This window comes from Rattus norvegicus, chromosome 9 (assembly GCF_036323735.1).
Source record: "Rattus norvegicus strain BN/NHsdMcwi chromosome 9, GRCr8, whole genome shotgun sequence".
Taxonomy (NCBI): Eukaryota; Metazoa; Chordata; class Mammalia; order Rodentia; family Muridae; genus Rattus; species Rattus norvegicus.
The window spans coordinates 118,910,650-118,931,801 of record NC_086027.1 but is presented as its reverse complement, the minus strand read 5'-3'; the positions used below and the strand labels follow the sequence as shown (position 1 = coordinate 118,931,801).

General features: G+C 42.8%; 1 protein-coding gene across 9 annotated transcripts in view; it reads right to left on the bottom strand.

Moving 5' to 3' along the window:
- Positions 1-21,152, bottom strand: part of Mettl4 (methyltransferase 4, N6-adenosine) — a 79,694-nt gene that overhangs the window by 35,632 nt on the left and 22,910 nt on the right. For 3 of the 9 annotated variants that reach the window (XR_010054608.1, XM_063267335.1, XM_063267334.1), the window contains exon 9: positions 20,944-21,097. Coding sequence is in view for 6 of the 9 variants with exons in the window: in XM_063267335.1 (XP_063123405.1) it covers positions 20,952-21,097 (146 nt within the window). In the remaining 3 variants the exon portion in view is untranslated. Of the gene's footprint in view, positions 1-7,172; positions 21,098-21,152 lie in introns of those variants that run through there. The other 6 variants (XM_006245658.5, XM_039083792.2, XM_039083791.2 and 3 more) reach the window with 4 other exon arrangements.

The following is a 21,152-nucleotide window of genomic DNA, read 5'->3' as shown; positions in this document are numbered from 1 at the left end:
CAAAAGATGCCCTACGTAAACCCAAAAAATAAAAGAAAAAAGAAATTGACAAACGATAGCTGACCTTCAGTGTCAACTTTACTGTAAGCAACTAAAATGTAGCTCACCAAGGACTCCTATGAGGAGCTTTCCTGGCCAGACTACGTGGAGTGGGAATACCTGCCCTACAAACTAACAGCACCTTCTAGTGATAGCCCAGATAAAAGGACAGAGAAGAAGGAGCCGATCTTTTCTGCTTGCCCTTCATGCCAGCTGGCAAGTTCCTTTATCCCACTGCTGTGGCATTCCTTCGCCAGATTTAAGATCAGTGTCTTTGGGCTTCCAACACAGACTGAAGAGGACCAGTTCTGCAGGAATCCTCCAGGCCTTCCGCACCAGATTGGGACTATTTAGACATCCAGTCTCAAGGACTGAGCAGGTCCAGACTCTTAATCTATTGAGACGGTCTTTTTTAGAATATCCAGAGAGTATGGATAATCTAATAAATCTTCTTTTAATAAACAGAAACACACAGTCAGGCAGACACACATACACAAAGTCTATCAATTCTGTTCATCTAGAAAACCCTTACAAATACAATAATACCTAATTCCTTGTATGCTAAGTCTTTAATTTAAATAAAAAAAGAAAAGTATGAGTGCCCACTGACCCTGGGTCCTGTCCGTCTGTCCCTGTCTTTCAGTCTTTCTCTTCCATTGTTCATGACTATTCTAAGTAAAGCAGAGATTTTTATCTACTGTCCTTTTAAATCTTTCAACAGCTCTGAATGCTCCTTGTAGAAAACTCTTTTTCTATTTGGGGAAAAAGAACTGGGTTTGAGACCTGACTGGCACTCTAGGTAAAACTGAAGACAAGCCTCCTCCCTCTCTGGACCTTGGCAGTGAAAGAATTGAAAGACTCTCTGCATCACAGAATTGAAAGGAAACAGCAGACGCCACACATAGTGGCAGTTGAATAATCACAAAGCTTTAGCAACATTAAAACCTTATACTTGTTGACTAAAATTTCCATTGACTCCAACACAGACCATCCCTTCCCTATATTAACCTTCAACTTTAATCAAATGTCTCCAACGTAGCATTGACACAGACTTACTGAGTTCCTATTATGTGTGAAGCACTGTGCTAGAAGCTAAAGATTCCAATGATGAGCTGAAATTGCGTGAGCTCAGCTGTGCTATTGAACACCACAGAATAGAGCAACCTTGAGACATGTTGTACACAGTAATGTCTGACATTCTTATCACCGAAGGCTTCCCTCCTCCTTTTTCTCTTTGTATTCTTTTACTTACTAGATTTCATGAATGCCAAGAGAGCAAACATGTTTTCATTTACTGAAATGGCCATGGAACGCTGTGTGCTCAGACACAAAAAATCTTCCTGCTTATCAGCCCATTTAAAAATATAGCATGATATAATGGCAAGTTATACTTCTTACTCTTAAATGGAAAAGTTGGCAGACACTCAGAACCTTTTCCCTTAACTATGTAGTTCTATCCCTACCAACAAGAGCCTGGTCCTGGCCCTAAAGTCCTAAGATCTCCCCAGTATGGTGGGGTTAAGCAGAATGTATCTAAAAGCAAAGCTTCTTTGCCTAGGCCAGGGTGAGATTCTGTGCATCCTCTGGATTCCACCATCCTCTCTGATGGGCTTTCCAAGAATCTCTTTCCCAAATTAAAGTGCAGATAGAGCTTGTCCTGTTTTCCTAGTCGTGTTCGATAAAGATGGCAGTGGAAAGAAAGGGAAAGAAACAGAGTGGTACAGGGAGTCGTGCAATATAGATCACCTCAGGAGCCAGCATGTGAAATGGTCACTTCTGATATCTTTATAGCCTTCTGAAACTTCCCCCATCATGCTGGGTTTAGCCTTGTGGTCTAGTTTATGTTCCTGAGGACTACATTGGAGACTGAGTTCATTTTTTCTGGGAGAACAAAAGCACAAATATGAGTTTCCTGAGCCGCAGTCTAATACTATCTACCCATGAGATTTGACAAGTCAGACTGCCTCCCTTGGCCTCAAGTTCCCTTATTTGCAATATAAAGAGAAGTGGATTGTTAGTCAGCTTTCCATTACTATGAAAATAAAATACCTGAGAAAATTTAACTTAAATGAAGAAGGATTTTGTATCAGTGTTTTAAGGGTTTCGATACATGGGTCCCTTGGTCCCATCACTTTGGACCTGAGATGAAGAAAGCAAATGGTTAACTAAAGATGTTCATATCATGGCAGGGATGGGGGTGGGGAGATGAATAAATGATGAGCCTTTCGATAACTTTATCCACTGATAAGTCCAAGGCCCTCATAAGTCAATCACTTCCCAAGGGCCGAATCCCTAACCACCACCATGTTAAGGACTATGCCTTCAACACTTAGCCTGCTCTAACAGTTGGTCTACATGTTCCAATGTTCCTCTCCATCCTAAAACAATCTGCTTCTGAAACATCCCGAAATAAGTTTTACAGTTTCAGCAATGTTAAAAACTGATAAATTGTTTTTAAAAATCACTGATAAAAATTATGTATGGTCAATCGTCTTTTATCACTGTGTTTCAAGAGCTGACTCCCAGCCAGAGGCAGGCTGCATCCAGGATCAATGATGTGTGGAGAAAGGGCGTCTCAGTGGGAAGTGTGACCATACTTGTACAAAATGGAATAAATAGATTCTGTGGTTCATTTAAACACTGTTCACAAAATTGATTCCCTCTTCATAATACATATATATATATATATATATATATATATATATATATATATATATATATATATAGAGAGAGAGAGAGAGAGAGAGAGAGAGAGAACCATATAACACCCTTTGTCATGCAGGGCATTCTACCTATTGCACTGGCATTGAACTTGGCTGTTACTTGTTTAACCAACAGTATATGTAAAAATAAGATTTGTTCAAATATGAGTGAAAACATTGATTTTGTTTGATCCAGCAAGGTCTCTTTCTGCCATGACCTTATGCCACAGAAGGGCACATCTCATTAGTGACCATTTCTTCAACCAGAGTCACAGAATCAAATGACACATGTAGTGGCTGAATTTGACATGCAATCTGAACCAGAAGCATAACTACGAAGCCACAGCCACAAGAATGTAAAGTAAGAAATAAATCTTGTTAGTAAAAGCTGGAAACACTGAGGTGGCTTACTGATATCCAATAGCCCACAACAGCACCTGCTACAGCTCCCATAATGAAGCATATTAAAAGTGTGCTTGCCTGGAGACAGGCAGCTGACCCATTCGCCTGTTAGCTCTGCATCTCCCTATTAACTCCATATTAACCCTGGAACTTAACTCTTTGACCATGCCCTTCCATGTGCTGGGATTACATGTGTGCATCACCATGCCTGGCTTCAGCATTTTCTTTACATGGCTTCAGAAATTTCAGCCTCTTTTTCTTCCATTATTCCATCATCTATCTATCTTTCTTTCTACCATCTTCCTAAGGTGGAAAAATTTACAGCAGGCAGGGATGGGACTAGGACATGTGAATCATCATAGCATGTCTACTGGCACCCAAGATGGGGCATGTGAATGAGGAGAGGTATGTTAGTCAAGCTGTCAAGCATACTTAGCAGTGCCCAGGAGTCAGGTAGCTGCAGGAGGTAGAGGTGGGGTGGGGTAGGGGCTGCACAGCAACTGCCTGGATAAGGGGCCTTGGCAGTCATTCTTCATATTGATAGAATGATTCCATTTCTTCCCAATCAAAACCCAATAGGTTTTTTTTTTTAATGAAAATTGAAGACCTGATTTCAGAACTTATATAAAAGTTTAAAGTCTTAAGATAAAAAAAAAACAAAGAGGAGGGGGAGAAGGAAAAGAAGGAAGCAGATCTGGCAAGATGTTTTGGTTTTACATGTAAAGACACTTGCCACCAATCCTGCCAACCTCAGTTCACTTGCTGGAACAAAATTGACCTCTGACCTCAAGATGCCCACTGTGGCATGTGTGTAAACATACAAACATATAGATACACAATGAATAAATAATATGGTTTTTTTTTCCAGAGCTGAGGACCAAACCCAGGGCCTTGCGCTTGCTAGGCAAGCGCTCTACCACTGAGCTAAATCCCCAACCCAATAATATGGTTTTTAAAAGAATCAGATTTGTGAACAGACTTGATCTGATTTTAAGGCCTACAAAACTACAGTAAACACTAAATATGGAACTAGCAAAAAAATGTAATTCAATGGACAGAGCTGAGCACAAATAGACTCAGGTATCTTTTTCAGTAGTTTTGTTTTGTTATCAAAAAGAAGGGTTTAATTAGTTGATAATTAGTGCTATTATCAACTGGTTAACACTTGAAAGAATGAACATGCCTGAGGCCCTGGGTACAATCTCAGGCACAGTAAACAAAAAAAGGAAAGAGGGAGAACAAGGAAGGAGGTCTGTTCTTCTAAACCACAAATTATCAAAATATTCAAAAAAAACTCAATTAACCACTTAACTACTAAATTGACTATGTCATTTAAGAACTTCCAAACACTTCATTGTCTAAGCACTGATTACCCTAACAAATTCTACCAAATACTTAAAGGCTTGATAGACACCAGCTTTACATGCATTCTTCAAGAAACCTGAACAGAAAGGAGTATTTTTCAACTCTTTGTATGAGGCAGTATTAACCCAGCACCAAAAACAGATAGTGAATGCAGAAATTGAGAACTAGAGACTTATATGCCTCACAAACCAAGACGCAAAAATTGTCAACCAGGAGCTGGTTAGATGTGTGAAAGTGAGTGTTGCCAAGCCCGATGACCTGAGTCTGATCCTCAGAACCCATATGATGGAAGGAGATAAGTTGTCCTCTGACCTCTACATGTAGTCTGGCACACACACACACACACACACACACACACACACACACACACACACTACATAAATAAGTAAATAAATACAATTTCTAAAATCTTCAACAAAGAGGAACCTCTCATATACTGCTGATGAAGTGTAAGCTGGTGCAGCCATTTTGGTAATAAGTCTGGAGGTGTCTCAGAAAGTAGAAATAGAAATGCTATATGACCTAGCTGAGTGCATAGCATGATACTACTGAGTACATAGCAAATAGATTTGTCTTACTTAGAGTTACTACCACTGTGATGAAACACCATAACCAAAAGCAGCTTGAGGAGGAAAGGGTTTATTTTGTCACTATTCATCATCAAAAGTATCGAGGGCAGAGACTCAAGCAGGGTAGGAACCTGGAGGAAGGAGCTTATTCAACGGCCATGGAAGGGTGCTGCTTACTTGCTTGCTCCCCATAGCTTGCTCAGCCTGCTTTCTTTTTTTTTTTTCCCCCATCTTTATTAAGTTGGGTATTTCTTATTTACATTTCAAATGTTATTCCCTTTCCCGGTTTCCATGCCAACATCCCCTAACCCCTCTCCCTCCCCTTCTATAGGGGTGTTCCCCTCCCCACCCACCCCCCATTACCACCCTCCCCCCAACAAACCCATTTAATAGGGATCCAGCCTTAGCAGGACCAAGGGCTTCCCCTTCCACTGGTGCTCTTACTAGGCTATTCATTGCTACCTATGAATTTGGAGCCCAGGGTCAGTCCATATATAGTCTTTGGGTAGTGGCTTAGTCCCTGGAAGCTCTGGTTGGTTGGCATTGTTGTTCATATGGGGTCTCGAGCCCCTTCAGCTCTTTCAGTCCTTTCACTGATTCCTTCAACGGGGGTCCCGTTCTCAGTCCAGTGGTTTGCTGCTGTCAGCCTGCTTTCTTAAAGAACTCAGAGCCACCAACTCAGGGATGGCCCCAACCACAATGGGTTGGGCCCTTCTCCTCAATCACTAATTAACTGAGTGTCCCTCCTTTCGGATAACTCTAGCCTGTGTCAGGTTGTCATAAAACTACCCAGCACACTACTATAGAGATACTTGCACATACATGTTCACTGCCACTCTATGCACAGGAGAGAGGATGCCCATGGACAGATGAATGGATGAGGAGAATATGGTGCGTGTACACAAAGGATTATCCCTCCATTCACATGAAATCTGAGTAAAAAATAAATCATGAAATTTTTAGGTAAATGGATAGAACTTCTGAACACAATTATATTGAGTGGGGTAACTCAGGCCCAGAAAGGGAAGTACTGATACTATATGTTTCTCTCATAGGTGGATCCCAGCTCAAAACCTTTTGTTTTTGTGTTTAACTAGGAGCACAAGGGAAGCCAGGAAACTAAAAATGGGCTTTTTATCAAACCCTGACACTATTACTGATGTCATGTTGTGTTTGCAGACAGGAGCCTAGCATGGCTGTCCCTCTGAGAGGTTCTACCAGCAGTGGAATAAGACAGATACAGATACTCATTGGACTGAAGTTGGGAAACCCTACGAAGAGTTAGGAGAAGGATTGAAGGAGCTAAAGGGGATGAAAACGCCATAGAAAGACCAACAGTATCAACTAACCCAGACCCTGGGAGTTCCCACAGACTAAGCCACCAACCAAAGAACATACATATGTGGCCCCCAGCACATATGTAGCAGATGGCCAAAGAGCTGAAGAGTAATAATGTACCTGGTACTCTCAGCTCTAAATGGGGCGTGAAAACTAAGCTCCCCACAACCAAGACACGGGGAACAGAACAGAAGTTGCAGAAAGAATGTTAGAGCTGGAGGAGTTAGAAAAAGGATTGAAGGAGCTGAAGGGTTTGCAGCCCCTTAAGAACAATACCAACCGACCAGAGCTCCCAGGGACTAAACCATCATCCAAAGAGTACACATGGACTGACCCATGGCTCCATCTTCTGCTGCATGTGTAGCACAGGGTGGCCTTGTTGGGCACCAATGGGAGGAGAAGCCCGTGGTCCTGCCAAGGCTTGATGGCCCCCCAGACTCCCAGTTTAGGGGAATGTCAGGGCAGGGAGGCAGGAAGGGGTGGAAACAAAAAAGGAAGGAAGGAAGGAAGGAAGGAAGGAAGGAAGGAAGCAAGCAAGCAAGCAAGCAAGCAAGCAAGCAAGCAAGCTAGAGCTTAGAGTTGGCGGATAGGAAGTGCTGTGAAATGAGGTCTTTTGGAAATGACATAGCCCCTGTACTCATGACTCCACAGTTACTTGCACAAAACCTGCACATGATCAAACCAGTCCAATTCTCGGTATAGATTAGGTAGATCTCTAGGTCCATCCCTGACTGAGTAGCTAATGGCAGTTGGTAGCTGCTGGGAGGGGAACAATCTTTTTAAGGACATTCGTACTGGAAATAGATAGATAGATAGATAGATAGATAGATAGATAGATAGATAGATAGATAGATAGATAGATAGATAGATAGATAGATAGATATTCATGAAGTTGAGATGAAAGGATGATGGAGATTAAGAGTTGGGGAAATGGGAAGTAGATATGATCATATTTCAATATAAACATGTATGAAACTTAAATAACAAGTATTTTTAAAGAGTCAACAAAATATTAGCAACTAACAATATACTTAAAAAGACATTATTTGGGTGGGCTCAAACCTAATTAGAAACCCATTAAAAACAGTGATTTTTTTTTATCCCCACATAACATTTTTATTGATTCTTCAGGAGTTTCACATCATGAACCCTGATCACAATCGCTTCCCGGTCCTCCCATATCCACTCCCCTTTGTTCCCCCTCCAGAAAAAAATTATAAATAAAAATAAGAAAGAATAAGACAAAGTCCAATTTGTGTTATCTGTATACTCTCTGAACCACTGTCAAACTCTCAGTGCCCTGTCCCTTAAATAGAACTGAGTCCTTCCCCTCCCATACCTTTGCCAGAAGCCATCGACTGTGGAGAGCTAACTTCAGTGTCCTTACCACACTTGGTGAAAGTTCTGCTCAATGGCTTCCTGTTTAGGCTGCTACTTTTTAGGGGGTCGTCACAAAAGCCTTCCGTGTCCCTCCCTCTCGACTGTGAGTCATCGATATCAGAACAAAAGTACTCTCCTGTTCTTCACCGTCAGCAGGAACCCAGATCATGGACCTCCACCAGTCTCTAGCAACAGCAGAGACCATAAATACACCTCCCTGCTGTACCACTGATTCAGACAAGACCCTCGGAGGCTGCTCAGACGGCAGACATCAACATAGCCTCAGGTAGCAGCATGGGCCACCCACATCAATATGGCTCCCAGCAGCAACATGGTTTACAGACATCAACATGACTTCAGGCTGCAACACTGACCATGCACTTTGTATGGCCCTTGGTGGCAACATGGGCCACAGACATCAACCCAGCCTCCAAAAGGGTGCAGCCCAGTGGGCTCTGGGCCTGGCTGGCTATTCTGCTGCAGGCCCACCCACCAGGGCAGGGTGCAGGCTCCAAAAGTAGTGATTTTTTTTATGGCAGCATAAATGAATGTCAGATGCAAATAACAAAACTTTTAACTTCTGCTATTCAGAAGGCTGAGGCAGGAGGATCAAAAGATCCAGGCTGACCTGGGCAACTCAATGGAACTGAGTTAAAATTTTCTTTTTTTAAGAACTGGGGGGGCTGGGGATTTAGCTCAGTGGTAGAGCGCTTACCTAGGAAGCGCAAGGCCCTGGGTTCAGTCCCCAGCTCCGAAAAAAAAAAGAACCAAAAAAAAAAAAAAAAAAAGAACTGGGTATGGCTCAGTGGTAGAGCTTGCCACATCAAGTTCAAGCCCCAGTTTTGTTTTGTTTTGTTTTGTTTTGTTTTGTTTTGTTTTGCCTTGCTTTGTTTTAAGTAGTATGCCATTGTGGCTTTAAGCTGGAGAGCCAAGTGCAAAGACTAGACAGTGGCCCTTAGGTACTATGAGAGACTTTCATACAATGGCCAAGGTAACAGGCAGCATGGAGCAGTGCTGAATTTTTCTTCCCCAGTGTGAGCTTTTTTAAAAAGGCATTCCTCCAATGTCTATTTTATTTCACCTTCTGAGTGAGATTCAAGAATCCTCCCTTGAACGCCCTTTATTATTTAGCTTCATTGAGTCTGTGGATTGTAGCATGATGTGGTGGTTTGAATATGCTTGGCTCTTAGGAAGTGGTCTATTAGGAAGTGTGGCCTTATTGGAGGAAGTATGGCCTTGAGTGTGTCACTGTGGAGTCAGGGCTTTAGGTCTCATATATATCATTCAAGTCTGGTCAGTGTGATCCAGAGCCTCGTCCTGGCTGCTCGTGGAATCCAGTCCCCTTCTGCTGCCTGCACAAAACATGGAACCCCCAGATCCTTCTCCACCACCATGTCTGCCTGCATGATGATAACAGACTGAACCTCTGAAACTATGAGCCTTTATAAGAGATGCCTTGGTAGAGATGGCTCAGCAGTGAAGAGCACTGACTGCTCTTCTGGAGGTCTTGAGTTCAATCCCGGCAGCCACGTGGTGGCTCCCAACCATCTATAATGGATCTGATGTCCTCTTCTGGCATGCTGGCATACATGCAAATTGAATGTTCATATGCATAAATAAAAACCTTCAAGAAGAACATTTTTAAAAATGACCAACCTAACCACAGAGAAAAGGGAATTCTTGGACTGTCCAACTGCCTATAAGCTGTGCAGAGAGTTCCAGTGTTGGAGCTTCCATGAGTCAGTCGTCCATCAGTCAGCCTTGTTGGAGTGGACTTTCTACTGACACAGCTGTGCTTTTTCATCATCCCAACTCCGTGTAAGAAGTCCCTCACCCAGACTCCTGTTAAAACTCCAATAATAACTCATTGCTCTATCAAAAAAAAAAAAAAAAAAGAGAGATGCCTTGGGGGACTAGAGAGATGGCTCAGCAGTTAAGAGCTGACTGCTCTTCCTGAGGTCCTGAGTTCAATTTCCAGCAACCACATGGTGGCTCACAACCATCTGTAATGAGATCTAATGTGCTCTTCTGGTGTGTCTGAAGACAGGGACAGTGTATTCATATACATAAAATCAGTAATAAATCTTTTTAAAGAGTTGCCCTGGTCATGTTGTTTCTTCACAGCAATAAAACCCCAAACTAGGATACATGGTTATCCTATATTTTATGGCTAATGCCCATTTATAAGTTAATACATACCATATATGTCCTTTTGAATCTAGGTTACATCACTCAGGATATTTTCTAGTTCTATCCATTTTCCCGCAAATTTGTTGTCCTTGGTTTTAATAACTGAATAGTATTCCACAGTGTAGATGTACCACATTTTCTTTATCCATTCTTCAGTTGGGGGATATCTAGGTTGTTTTTAAGCTTCTGTTATGAATAAAGCTGCTATGAACATGGTGGAGCAATTTTACTTGTGGGATGGTAGAACATCTTTTGGGTATATGTCCAGGGGTGGTATAGCTGTGTCTTGAAGGAGAGCTATTCCCAATCTTCTGAGAAGCTGCAAAATTATTTCCAGCATGGTTGTACAAGTTTGCACCCTCGGCAGCAATGGAGGAGTGTTCCCCTTTCTGCACAACTTCGCCAGTATATGCTGTCCCTTGAGGTTTTGATCTTAGCCATTCTGATTAGTGTTAAGGTGGAATCTCCAAGTCATTTTGATTTGCATTTCCCTGATTACTAAGGATATTGAACATTTAAGTGCTTCTCAGCCATTTGATATTCCCATTGAGAATTCTCCTAGTTCTGTACCCCACTTTTTAATTGGGTTTGCTGGTTTCTAACTTCTTGAGTTCTTTATGTATTTTGGATATTAGCCCTCTGACAGATGTAGGTAGGGTTGGTGAAGATCTTTTCCCTGTCTCTAGGCTGTCATTTTGTGCTAATGATAGTGTCCTTTGAAGAAGTCAAAGGTTCAGTCTGCCAAGGCTTTTCAGTTTCATGAGGTTCTGTTTATTGATTGTTGATTTTGCTTGAGCCATTAGTGTTCTGTTCAGGAAGTTGTCTCCTGTACAAAGTTCAAGGCCATTCCTCACTTCCTGTTCTATTAGATTTAGTGTATCTGATTTTGCATTGAGGTCTTTGATCCATGGTTCTATCAGAGAGACTCTAGCTCAGACTCCTAGTAGTGAGGGATATGAATCCTGAAGTGGTCACTTCCTATAGCCAGACAGGATTCCTACTGGAGAGATAAGAACAGGAACCTACCTATAAAACCTTTGACCTAAAATGTGTACTGCCTACAAGATGTGCAGGGACAAAGAGCAGAGACTGAGGGAATGGCCAACCAATAACTGGCCCAACTTGAGACCCATCCCATGGGCAAGCACCAATCCCTTACACTATTAAGGATACTGTTATGTTTGCAGACAGGGACCTAGCATAATTGCCCTCTGAGAGGCTCCACCCAGCAGCCAATGGAAAGAAACGCAGAGACTCACAGCCAAACACTAGATGGAGCCTGGTGACTCTCATGGAAGAGTTGGGGAAAGAATTGAGGGACCCAAAGAGGGCTAGGACTCCACAGGAAGACCAACAGAGTCAACTAACCTGGATCCCTGAGGGCTCCCAGAGACTGAAGCACCAACCAAAGAGCAAGCAGGAGCTGGACCTAGGCCCACTGCACAGATGTAGCAGATGAGCAACTTGGTCTTCACGTGGGTTCCCCAACAACAGGAGCAGGTCCCCCAACAAGAGGAGTGGAGGCTGTCCCTAAATCCATTGCCTGCCTGCCTGCATGCATGCATGCCTACCTGCCTGCAGTTCCTTGTCCTCTAAGGGACCGCCTTGACTGGTCTCAGTGGGGGAGGACGTGCCTAGTTCCCCTGCAGCAACCTGATCTAGAGGTAGGGAAGGTACCTGCTTAGTGGGACCTAGAGGGGCTCCCTCTTCTCAAAGGAGAAAGGGAGGGTAGAATGGAGGAGAGTCTGCATGAGAGATCCTGGGAGGAGAGGGATTGATACTGTGGTGTAATGTGAGTAAATAAATTTGTAAAAAGCTTCTAGCTCTTCCCCTACAGCCTTGGCAGGCTGAACCATGTTATTGTCTTGGTTGGGGAGCTCCAAGTCAAGTCAGTAGGAACTGAACCATTTCACCTTTAAGATGGGGTAGCTCAAGGCCATCAGCAGACATTGCCTCATGTCATAGAGCAAAGACCACAAGACCTTTCCCAAGCAACTTGCCTTAAAATAGGCAGGAACTTTCCATTCTTTAGCATTCTTATCTACAGACCCTTTTAGAGGCACCCAAACTGCATCTCTTCAAACAGACCTAACTGCATCTGACATCTATTTAAGCTTTTATATTTTGCTAGCAATTACTTTTTCTATATACAATAATCAAATATCCTGTAGTACATGGTCTAAGGATGGAATGGGGTAGCTAGGGACGATGGGTTATGAAGGTCCGTGAGAAAATTCAGGTTGTGATGAGTATTACATAACTTAATTAAGTTTATTATCTCTTATAAAATGGTAACTTGATGTAAATACACATGAATTAAAACTCAAAAACTACATGTTTTAAATACTGTAATTTATTTTAAATGGGTAACGTAGAAAAAGAAATCTTTAATTCATCAGTAAGTTTAATATCATTTTATTAAAATGACAAAATCATGTGCATTCGCCATATCTAATTTTTTTCTAGAGGACAATGTGTCTTTGTAACTCTTCTGAAACAGCACATTCTAGCTGCCTATTGTCTCTTAACAACATTACAAGCACAAGCCTGAGTTAGGAAATAAACTGAAATTTAATCAAGGTGCCCCTTCATTTCCCCTCTTAGTGATCCCTAAGCTCCCACCCACTGCACAACTCCAGGTCTGCTATGCTGCAGAATGCCACAGTCTGCTAGTTTCTTACACAAGTCACGTCTATTCAGCCAAGTCCAAGGATATATTAAGGTAAGAGCCTGCTCATTCAGTCATTATAAATTGGCAATTTTGGTGTGGTACAAGGGAGGGAAAAAATGTTCCCTCTATCTGTATAAATTCTTGGCTGGGGCCTCTGTAATAAAAGACAGATTAACAAGAAAAAAAACAAACAGAAGCTTATTAACATGTGTATTTCAAACCCACATAGGAGTTACCCAGGGAATAAGAAATACCCACCAGTGGCTTAGCAGTCTGGTTTAGAACAATATCTTCAACAGAGAAAAATAAACCAGAGAAGAACTAAACAAAGGAAAAGGTCTGAATCTCTTACACCATCTTCTCAGATGTGGAGAAGCTGGTGCTGGGGCCTTTCTGGGGTATTGTCCCTGGCTGATAAGGATAGAGAATACCCTCAGGTTTGTGATGAACTTCAGCCCTCAGCCTTTCTTTACAGACCAGGGACAGCCATCTTTATAGACTCATATCCTGCTTTTCAACACATGAGGTCAAGGCAGGGATCTTTCCTTATTTTTGATTCTCAGCCTGCAGCTTAAAACCAACCTCAGTACAAAGCACAACTTGGCAACTTGGGCTGCCATGCATTGTATGAGAGACTACTGAAAAGTGGTCCTACCTCACACAATCTAGCAAGGAGAGAGAGAAATTATCTGAGCCACACTGAAAGGTTCCAAAAGCAGCCCAGCTGTGGCCTGACAGTTCCCCCTCTGGTGTGAGCACAGCTTTCCCCTGGTCTTGCAGCAGTGTACACCAAGTGCAAATCTTAACAGACTCTGGATGAAAATACCATCCAGAAGTAAGCCAGAACAGGTACCTCAACTTGAACTGGTACTGGGAAAGGCAGAGGAGACAGATGTTAAAAAGGAGACATAGCATTTCCTGATGCTGCTACTTCTCCATGGCAGGAAAAGTGCACCTGTGTTCTGTTGTTGCTGCTGTCACAGTCATGAGTAACAACTGGGAGAGTAAGCTGCAAGCCGCCTAAAGTACTAAGAAACCATTTTGGCTTCCTCATCCCTGTGGCAGCACACCAGACATAAACAACTTAAGGGAAGGAAAGCTCAGCTCTGCTCAGTTTTCAGTTTATTATGGTGGGGTGGGGAGGGCATGGCAAAGCTGTGCAGTTTATATGACAGCCAGAGAGCAAAAGTATGGTCATGCTAGCTGTTTCCTCTTTCTCCTATTTCACACGGACCCCCTAGCAAATCAGATGGAGCCTCCCAAATGCAGCAGGAGTTTCCCCCCTGGGTTAATACTCTCTGAGAACATTCTCAGGCACACCAGGTGTGGTTTGTGACTCTTAAGGCACTTTCAATCAATGACGTATACTGTCAGAAATAACCATCACAGGATTGGTAAGATGGCTCTGCAGTTAAAAGTATATGCTGCTCTTGCAGAGGACCCACATTTAATCTAGCACACACACACAGGGAAACTCACAACTCTCTATAATTCCACTTCCAGGGGATCTGATGACTTCTTTTGGCCTCCCAAGGTATCTACCCTCATATATACACACACCCAAAACAAATGTAAAACTGAACAAACATGACATTACAACCCCAAAACTGACTGTAGTGCTGTTTGGCAATACATCCCTCTCCAATCCATTCCCTCCCTCCATCCACCTCAGATGACTATTTTATTTCCCTTTCTGAGTGAGATTAAAGTATGGTGTCAACAACCTACTGTTGGCTCTTTGTGTAGTTCCTGGTATCATACTTCAATTAGGTGACATTAGTTAAATGCCTCCAAACTTCTGTTTCTCGTTTCACAAGAATTCTGCACCCATTAGATACTATTGAGCACATCCTTCCTGTTTTATTTCATATCCTACATCACAGTAATCGAGAAGTGCTGCACCTCATTACTAAGGTTGTAGTCTACCAAGTCCAGATAACAACTCTGAGCTTGGCACAAAATAGAGGACACCCTTTTCTTAGCAGGGCTTTCTCTTCTTTTACTGATCTGGGGAGCCTGACCCCCAGTTTTCTATCTGAAGAATGTCACATAGTCCTTGACAAACCTACAAGTTCAACTTCCTCTTTCTCAATAGGAACCCACCCAACAAGAACCTGCGAATCCTAGAATGCTTCTCTATACAAATGAGGCGTTCACAGTATGTTAAGCTCCTGCCGATGATTTTACAGTCACCATGAAACTCCTTCCCACTCTCCAAGGTTCATATATAACCCTTAGTCACCCCAAACAAAGCATATGCACACCAGCTGTTTCACTGACGATCATCCAAGAGAGCTGTTCCATTAAGTATTGCCTAAAAAATGCTCTAACACTAAAATCCTTGGAGACCCCACCCATTCAGGCAGCACCTAGGCACCCTGAGGGAAGAAAGGGAGGGTGCCCAACTGCAACTGGCTCTCAATACACATACCACACAGAAGCACTAGCAGGTAGCAGCTCAGCTACTTCCTAGCCTACAGATCATCCAGATGCACACACTGAGACGTTTATGGAAACAGGTGTGTCTAGTCTAGAATCTAGGAACTACTCAACTGACAGTGTGCCTTTGCAGAAACATAGGAAAACAGTTACTAAAATATGAACATCTCAGGTGTGATAGAGGGATGTCCTTCCCAGACTACTACCAAACCGGGCAACTAGCATTCGGAAGGAATCCGCTCTGTAACTGGCCATCAGACCAGATTTGTGAATCATGGATAAGTCCTATCAACCACTGCTATTCTAAGTTAAACCTTAAAACACATGAGCTATATGAGCTGTGTATAACTATGTAAGTGGTGGAACACTGAACAGGTTATAAACCTCATTCAATGTGGTACAATGTTACCATCAGTGAGTCTCTTAGCAGATAAGAACATCAAGAACATTCTGCTTCTTCAAGAGGCCACTTCAAGTGTCTTTCAGGCTCCTGTAAAACTACACCAAAGTGAAAAACTTACAACTAAACAACGTGGGGCTTGGACAGAATAAAGCGCTACAGACATGGAAAACAGTGTAAGGCAATTCTCATAAAGCAACTTTCAAGTGTTACACAGAAGAGGATAGGACCTAGCAACCTCCAAAGTCTAAGATCAAGATGCATGGAACCCAAGGGGCTTTGCCTTTGGACTATATATCTGAGGTGGTGCTTATATCTGTATACTGTGTTGTGTAAGTCTGTCTGTTCCTCTAGTAAAAATGTTTTTTAGGCCAGGCTTATTGAGTAAAAGTTTCAGCCTTAACTACATAGCAAGTTCAAGACCAGCCTGTGCTGAATGACAAAAGACCTGGATGTTATATTATTTTTAATGACACCAAATAAAGCAATCCCCATACTGCCACCCACCGTTCACTTGCCTGAGCCATCATTATAGGGTGTCCAGCAGGACACTGGATACTTAGGTCTGTCAAACCTGAAAGACCAGTGGACAATGGTGCTCCAGTTCTCCGATCCTACAAGTCCATCTGCTCTTACCTGGTCCAAGGATTTGGATTGATCTTGGGGAAAGAATCTGTAGATGCCACTCAGATTCACAGGAACTAGGAGATCTAGATTAGCTCTAAGAATATTTATGCAGGCAAACCACTGAACTGAGAATGGGAACCCCGTTGAAGGAATCAGAGAAAGGACTGGAAGAGCTTGAAGGGGCTCGAGACCCCATATGAACAACAATGCCAAGCAACCAGAGCTTCCAGGGACTAAGCAACTACCTAAAGACTATACATGGACTGACCCTGGACTCTGACCTCATAGGTAGCAATAAATAGCCTAGTAAGAGCACCAGTGGAAGGGGAAGCCCTGGGTCCTGCTAAGACTGAACCCCCAGTGAACGTGATTGTTGTGGGGAGGGCGGTAATGGGGGGAGGATGGGGTGGGGAACACCCATATAGAAGGGGAGGGTAGGGGCTAGGGGGATGTTGGCCTGGAAACCGGGAAAGGGAATAACATTCGAAATGTAAATAAGAAATACTCACGTTAATAAAGAAAAAAAGGGGAAAAAAAGAATATTCATGCAGAAAGGCTGAAAGGCTGACATGTGGTTCAATACCATGACAGTTCTGACCTGTCATCAAACTCAAGCAGACTAGTAACAGAACTAGCAATTAAGACTCTCTGTGGAGTTTTGGGTTGCTTCCATACATCCAAACAGACAACATGATCATTTGTAGCATCCTTGGGTTGTGGAATCTCCCCCTTATAACCACCTGTATTCTGTGTTTTGTAGAACTTCCTTAAAAAGTGACGAGTAGAAAAACTCGAGGTAATACTAACATTAATAGCTTAGTCAAAGGAGTTACCAGCTCATTAGATCTTAAACCTCTCTCAGGCTATCAATTCACCTAAAAAAATCTCTAACAAGAAACGCTGTGTCAGAAACTTAAGGAAACTGATGCTACAGTACATTGAAAAGGATATGTTTCCATGACAATGTAAGAAACATTCTACACACACACACACACACACACACACACACACACACACACACTAATCCCTCTGAGTGGGAGCTAGTATTACTGTTGTTAGGATCTCAGGTTCAGGGAAAGAGAGACAGCTCTATGGTTAAGAGTATTTGCTGTTGGGGTTGGGGATTTAGCTCAGTGGTAGAGCGCTTGCCTAGGAAGCGCAAGGCCCTGGGTTCGGTCCCCAGCTCCGAAAAACAGAACCAAAAAAAAAAAAAAAAAAAGAGTATTTGCTGTTAAGCTTAAGTCCAAGTGGATCAAGGACCTCCACATCAAACCAGATACACTCAAACTAATAGAAGAAAAACTAGGGAAGCATCTGGAACACATGGGCACTGGAAAAAATTTCCTAAACAAAACACCAATGGCTTACGCTCTAAGATCAAGAATCGACAAATGGGATCTCATAAAACTACAAAGCTTCTGTAAGGCAAAGGACATGGTGGTTAGGACAACCAACAGATTGGGAAAAGATCTTTACCAATCCTACAACAGATAGAGGCCTTATATCCAAAATATACAAAGAACTCAAGAAGTTAGACCACAGGGAAACAAATAACCCTATTAAAAAATGGGGTTCAGAGCTAAACAAAGAATTCACAGCTGAGGAATGCCAAATGGCTGAGAAACACCTAAAGAAATGTTCAACATCTTTAGTCATAAGGGAAATGCAAATCAAAACAACCCTGAGATTTCACCTCACACCAGTGAGAATGGCTAAGATCAAAAACTCAGGGGACAGCAAATGCTGGCGAGGATGTGGAGGAAGAGGAACACTCCTCCATTGTTGGTGGGATTGCAGACTGGTACAACCATTCTGGAAATCAGTCTGGAGGTTCCTCAGAAAATTGGACATTGAACTGCCTGAGGATCCAGCTATACCTCTCTTGGGCATATACCCAAAAGATGCCCCAACATATAAAAAAGACACGTGCTCCACTATGTTCATTGCAGCCTTATTTATAATAGCCAGAAGCTGGAAAGAACCCAGATGCCCTTCAACAGAGGAATGGATACAGAAAATGTGGTACATCTACACAATGGAATATTACTCAGCTATCAAAAACAACGACTTTATGAAATTCGTAGGCAAATGGTTGGAACTGGAAAACATCATCCTGAGTGAGCTAACCCAATCACAGAAAGACATACATGGTATGCACTCATTGATAAGTGGCTATTAGCCCAAATGCTTGAATTACCCTAGATGCCTAGAGCAAATGAAACTCAAGACGGATGATCAAAATGTGAATGCTTCACTCCTTCTTTAAAAGGGGAACAAGAATGCCCTTGGCAGGGAAGAGAGAGGCAAAGATTAAAACAGAGACTGAAGGAACACCCATTCAGAGTCTGCCCCACATGTGGCCCATACATATATAGCCACCCAATTAGACAAGATGGATGAAGCAAAGAAGTGCAGACCGACAGGAGCCGGATGTAGATCGCTCCTAAGAGACACAGCCAGAATACAGCAAATACAGAGGCGAATGCCAGCAGCAAACCACTGAACTGAGAATAGGACCCCCGTTGAAGGAATCAGAGAAAGAACTGGAAGAGCTTGAAGGGGCTCGAGACTCCATATGTACAACAATGCCAAGCAACCAGAGCTTCCAGGGACTAAGCCCCTACCCAAAGACTATACATGGACTGACCCTGGACTCTGACCTCATAGGTAGCAATGCATATCCTAGTAAGAGCACCAGTGGAAGGGGTACCCTGGGTCCTGCTAAGACTGAACCCCCAGTGAACTAGACTGGTGGGGGGAGGGCGGCAATGGGGGGAGGGTTGGGAGGGGAACACCCATAAGGAAGGGGAGGGGGGAGGGGGATGTTTGCCCGGATACCGGGAAAGGGAATAACACTTGAAATGTATATAAGAAATACTCAAGTTAATAAAAAAAAAATATATAGAAATAAACAAAAAAAAAAAAAAAGAGGGGTTGGGATTTAGCTCAGTGGTAGAGCACTTGCCTAGGAAGCGCAAGGCCCTGGGTTCGGTCCCCAGCTCCGAAAAAGAGAACCCAAAAAAAAAAAAAAAAAAAGAGTATTTGCTGTTCAAATTTCAACACCGTGGCAGGTCACACCCACCTGTAACTCCACTTCTAGAGGATCCAACATCTTCTTCTGGCTTTTGCCCACACAAGGCATAGATACATGCAAATAGGACACTCATAAGATACAACTTTTAAAAATGAAAAGGAATAAACATGAGGATAAAGCAAGATGATGAGCAAAACGGGAACTATGCACACGGTGCTCTGGCATGTCCAAGGCAATCTCTTCTGTACTGTGTGGAAGCTTCACCTGTCAATAAAAAGCTGATGGCCTGTTAGCTGAGGCAGGAAATAGAAGGTGGGACATTGGGCAGAGAGAGAAAGGATTCTGGGAGAGTCAAGAGCAGTAAGATTCGCCTGCAAGATTCAGAGGAGATGGACATCTGAAGGTGAGCAGAGGTAACCAACCACATGACAGACACAGACTACAATAAATAGATTATATATGTTACAAGTTAGCTGGGAAAGCAGCCAAAACCTATGGCTAGGCATTTACTCATAATTAAGTCTCAGAATCATTTCAGGAGCAGGGCTGCAAGTGGAAAACCCCAATCCTGCAACAAGTCAGTGGTGCACAAAAGGAAGAGTGAAGGGGCATGGAAGCCCAGGGCTGAGGGTGGCTCAGCAGTTTAGAGCACTGGTTGCTCTTCTAAAGGACATGGTGGCTCACAACCATCTGTAACTCCAGGGGATCCAATGATTCTTTTGGCCTCTGCAGGCATCGGGCACATACATAGGCACAGACATACAAACAAACAAAACACCCAAATACATAGAAATAATACTTTGTTTTTAAAATTGAAGAAGAAAAAAAAAAGAAAAAGCACAGAATGGCCCTTTGAAATAGTTATAATCTTTTAAATATCAGTAGAAAAGCCTTAACCTCATATGTTCTTGAAAATAAAAATCCTTTCAGGGTTTATATCTAGCACCTTGTATGGTAATGCATGCCTGTAACCCAGGGTAGCAAGATTAAAGTTGAAGGGCAACCTGGGCTACATCATGAGAGTCTGTCCCAAAAGATGAACTGTGTCTAGAGTTGGGAGCTTGAGCAGGGAGACTTGGGACCCCAGAGAGGAGGAGTTTGAGAACTGGGATGGACAGAGTGGTAAAGCCCAGTGAGGGCAGAGCAAGGGCAGCAACTAAGCCAGGCTCAAGTGAGGTGTGGCCTTGGTTTTATTTTTAAGGCAGAAAGTCAGGTGTGGGTCAGGATATCCGGTGCACGGAAACAAACGAACAAAAAAAATTTAGACAGGAAAACTCCATAGAAAGCTTAAAGGAATATACTTAATAATTCAATGAGTCGTGTATTCAACTGGCAGTTTAAAGTAATAATAAAAGGCATTAGCCTTACGCCCTCAAAAGATGAACAAACCTCAGAATTAATGTCTGGTGAAAAAGTGAGTAGGTGAAGTGAGCTTGTCCAAGTGCTTTCAGTCTAACCATCTCCTAAGTACGCAGGGAGCGGCTTATAAATGGTGCTAGTGGTTTTCCTGAATACTAAGTGGAAGGAGCCAGACTCAAGGGTTTCTGCACCACATGGCTCCACATCCAGAGGTTTCTAAACAGGAAACACTAACACTAACGTGAGAAAACAAACCACTGTTTGCCAGAGATCAGGGAGCGAAGGGAGAGACTCACTGCAAAGGGCTGTGGGGGACGTATATACATTTCTACGCACACTGATTGCTATAAAAGTTCATACGTCTAACACACTGCCTGGTACAAGGGGAAATGAGTTCAGAGAAACGAGCTGGGGTAAAGGCAGCACACCTTTTCAGTCACTGTCCAGACTCCAGAGCAATGAAATAATCCATGTGCTGAAACTTGAGGACTTCGTTGCCCCAACTCATCCAACCTGGCTGTAAATTTCGAGCAAACAATTCCAAACACTGGCCACCTGGCTTGATGTAGTCTTTCAGAACTTCTGTCAAATAAAAAAAAAAATCAATCTTAAAAAAGAAACAGATTTTTCTTTTAAA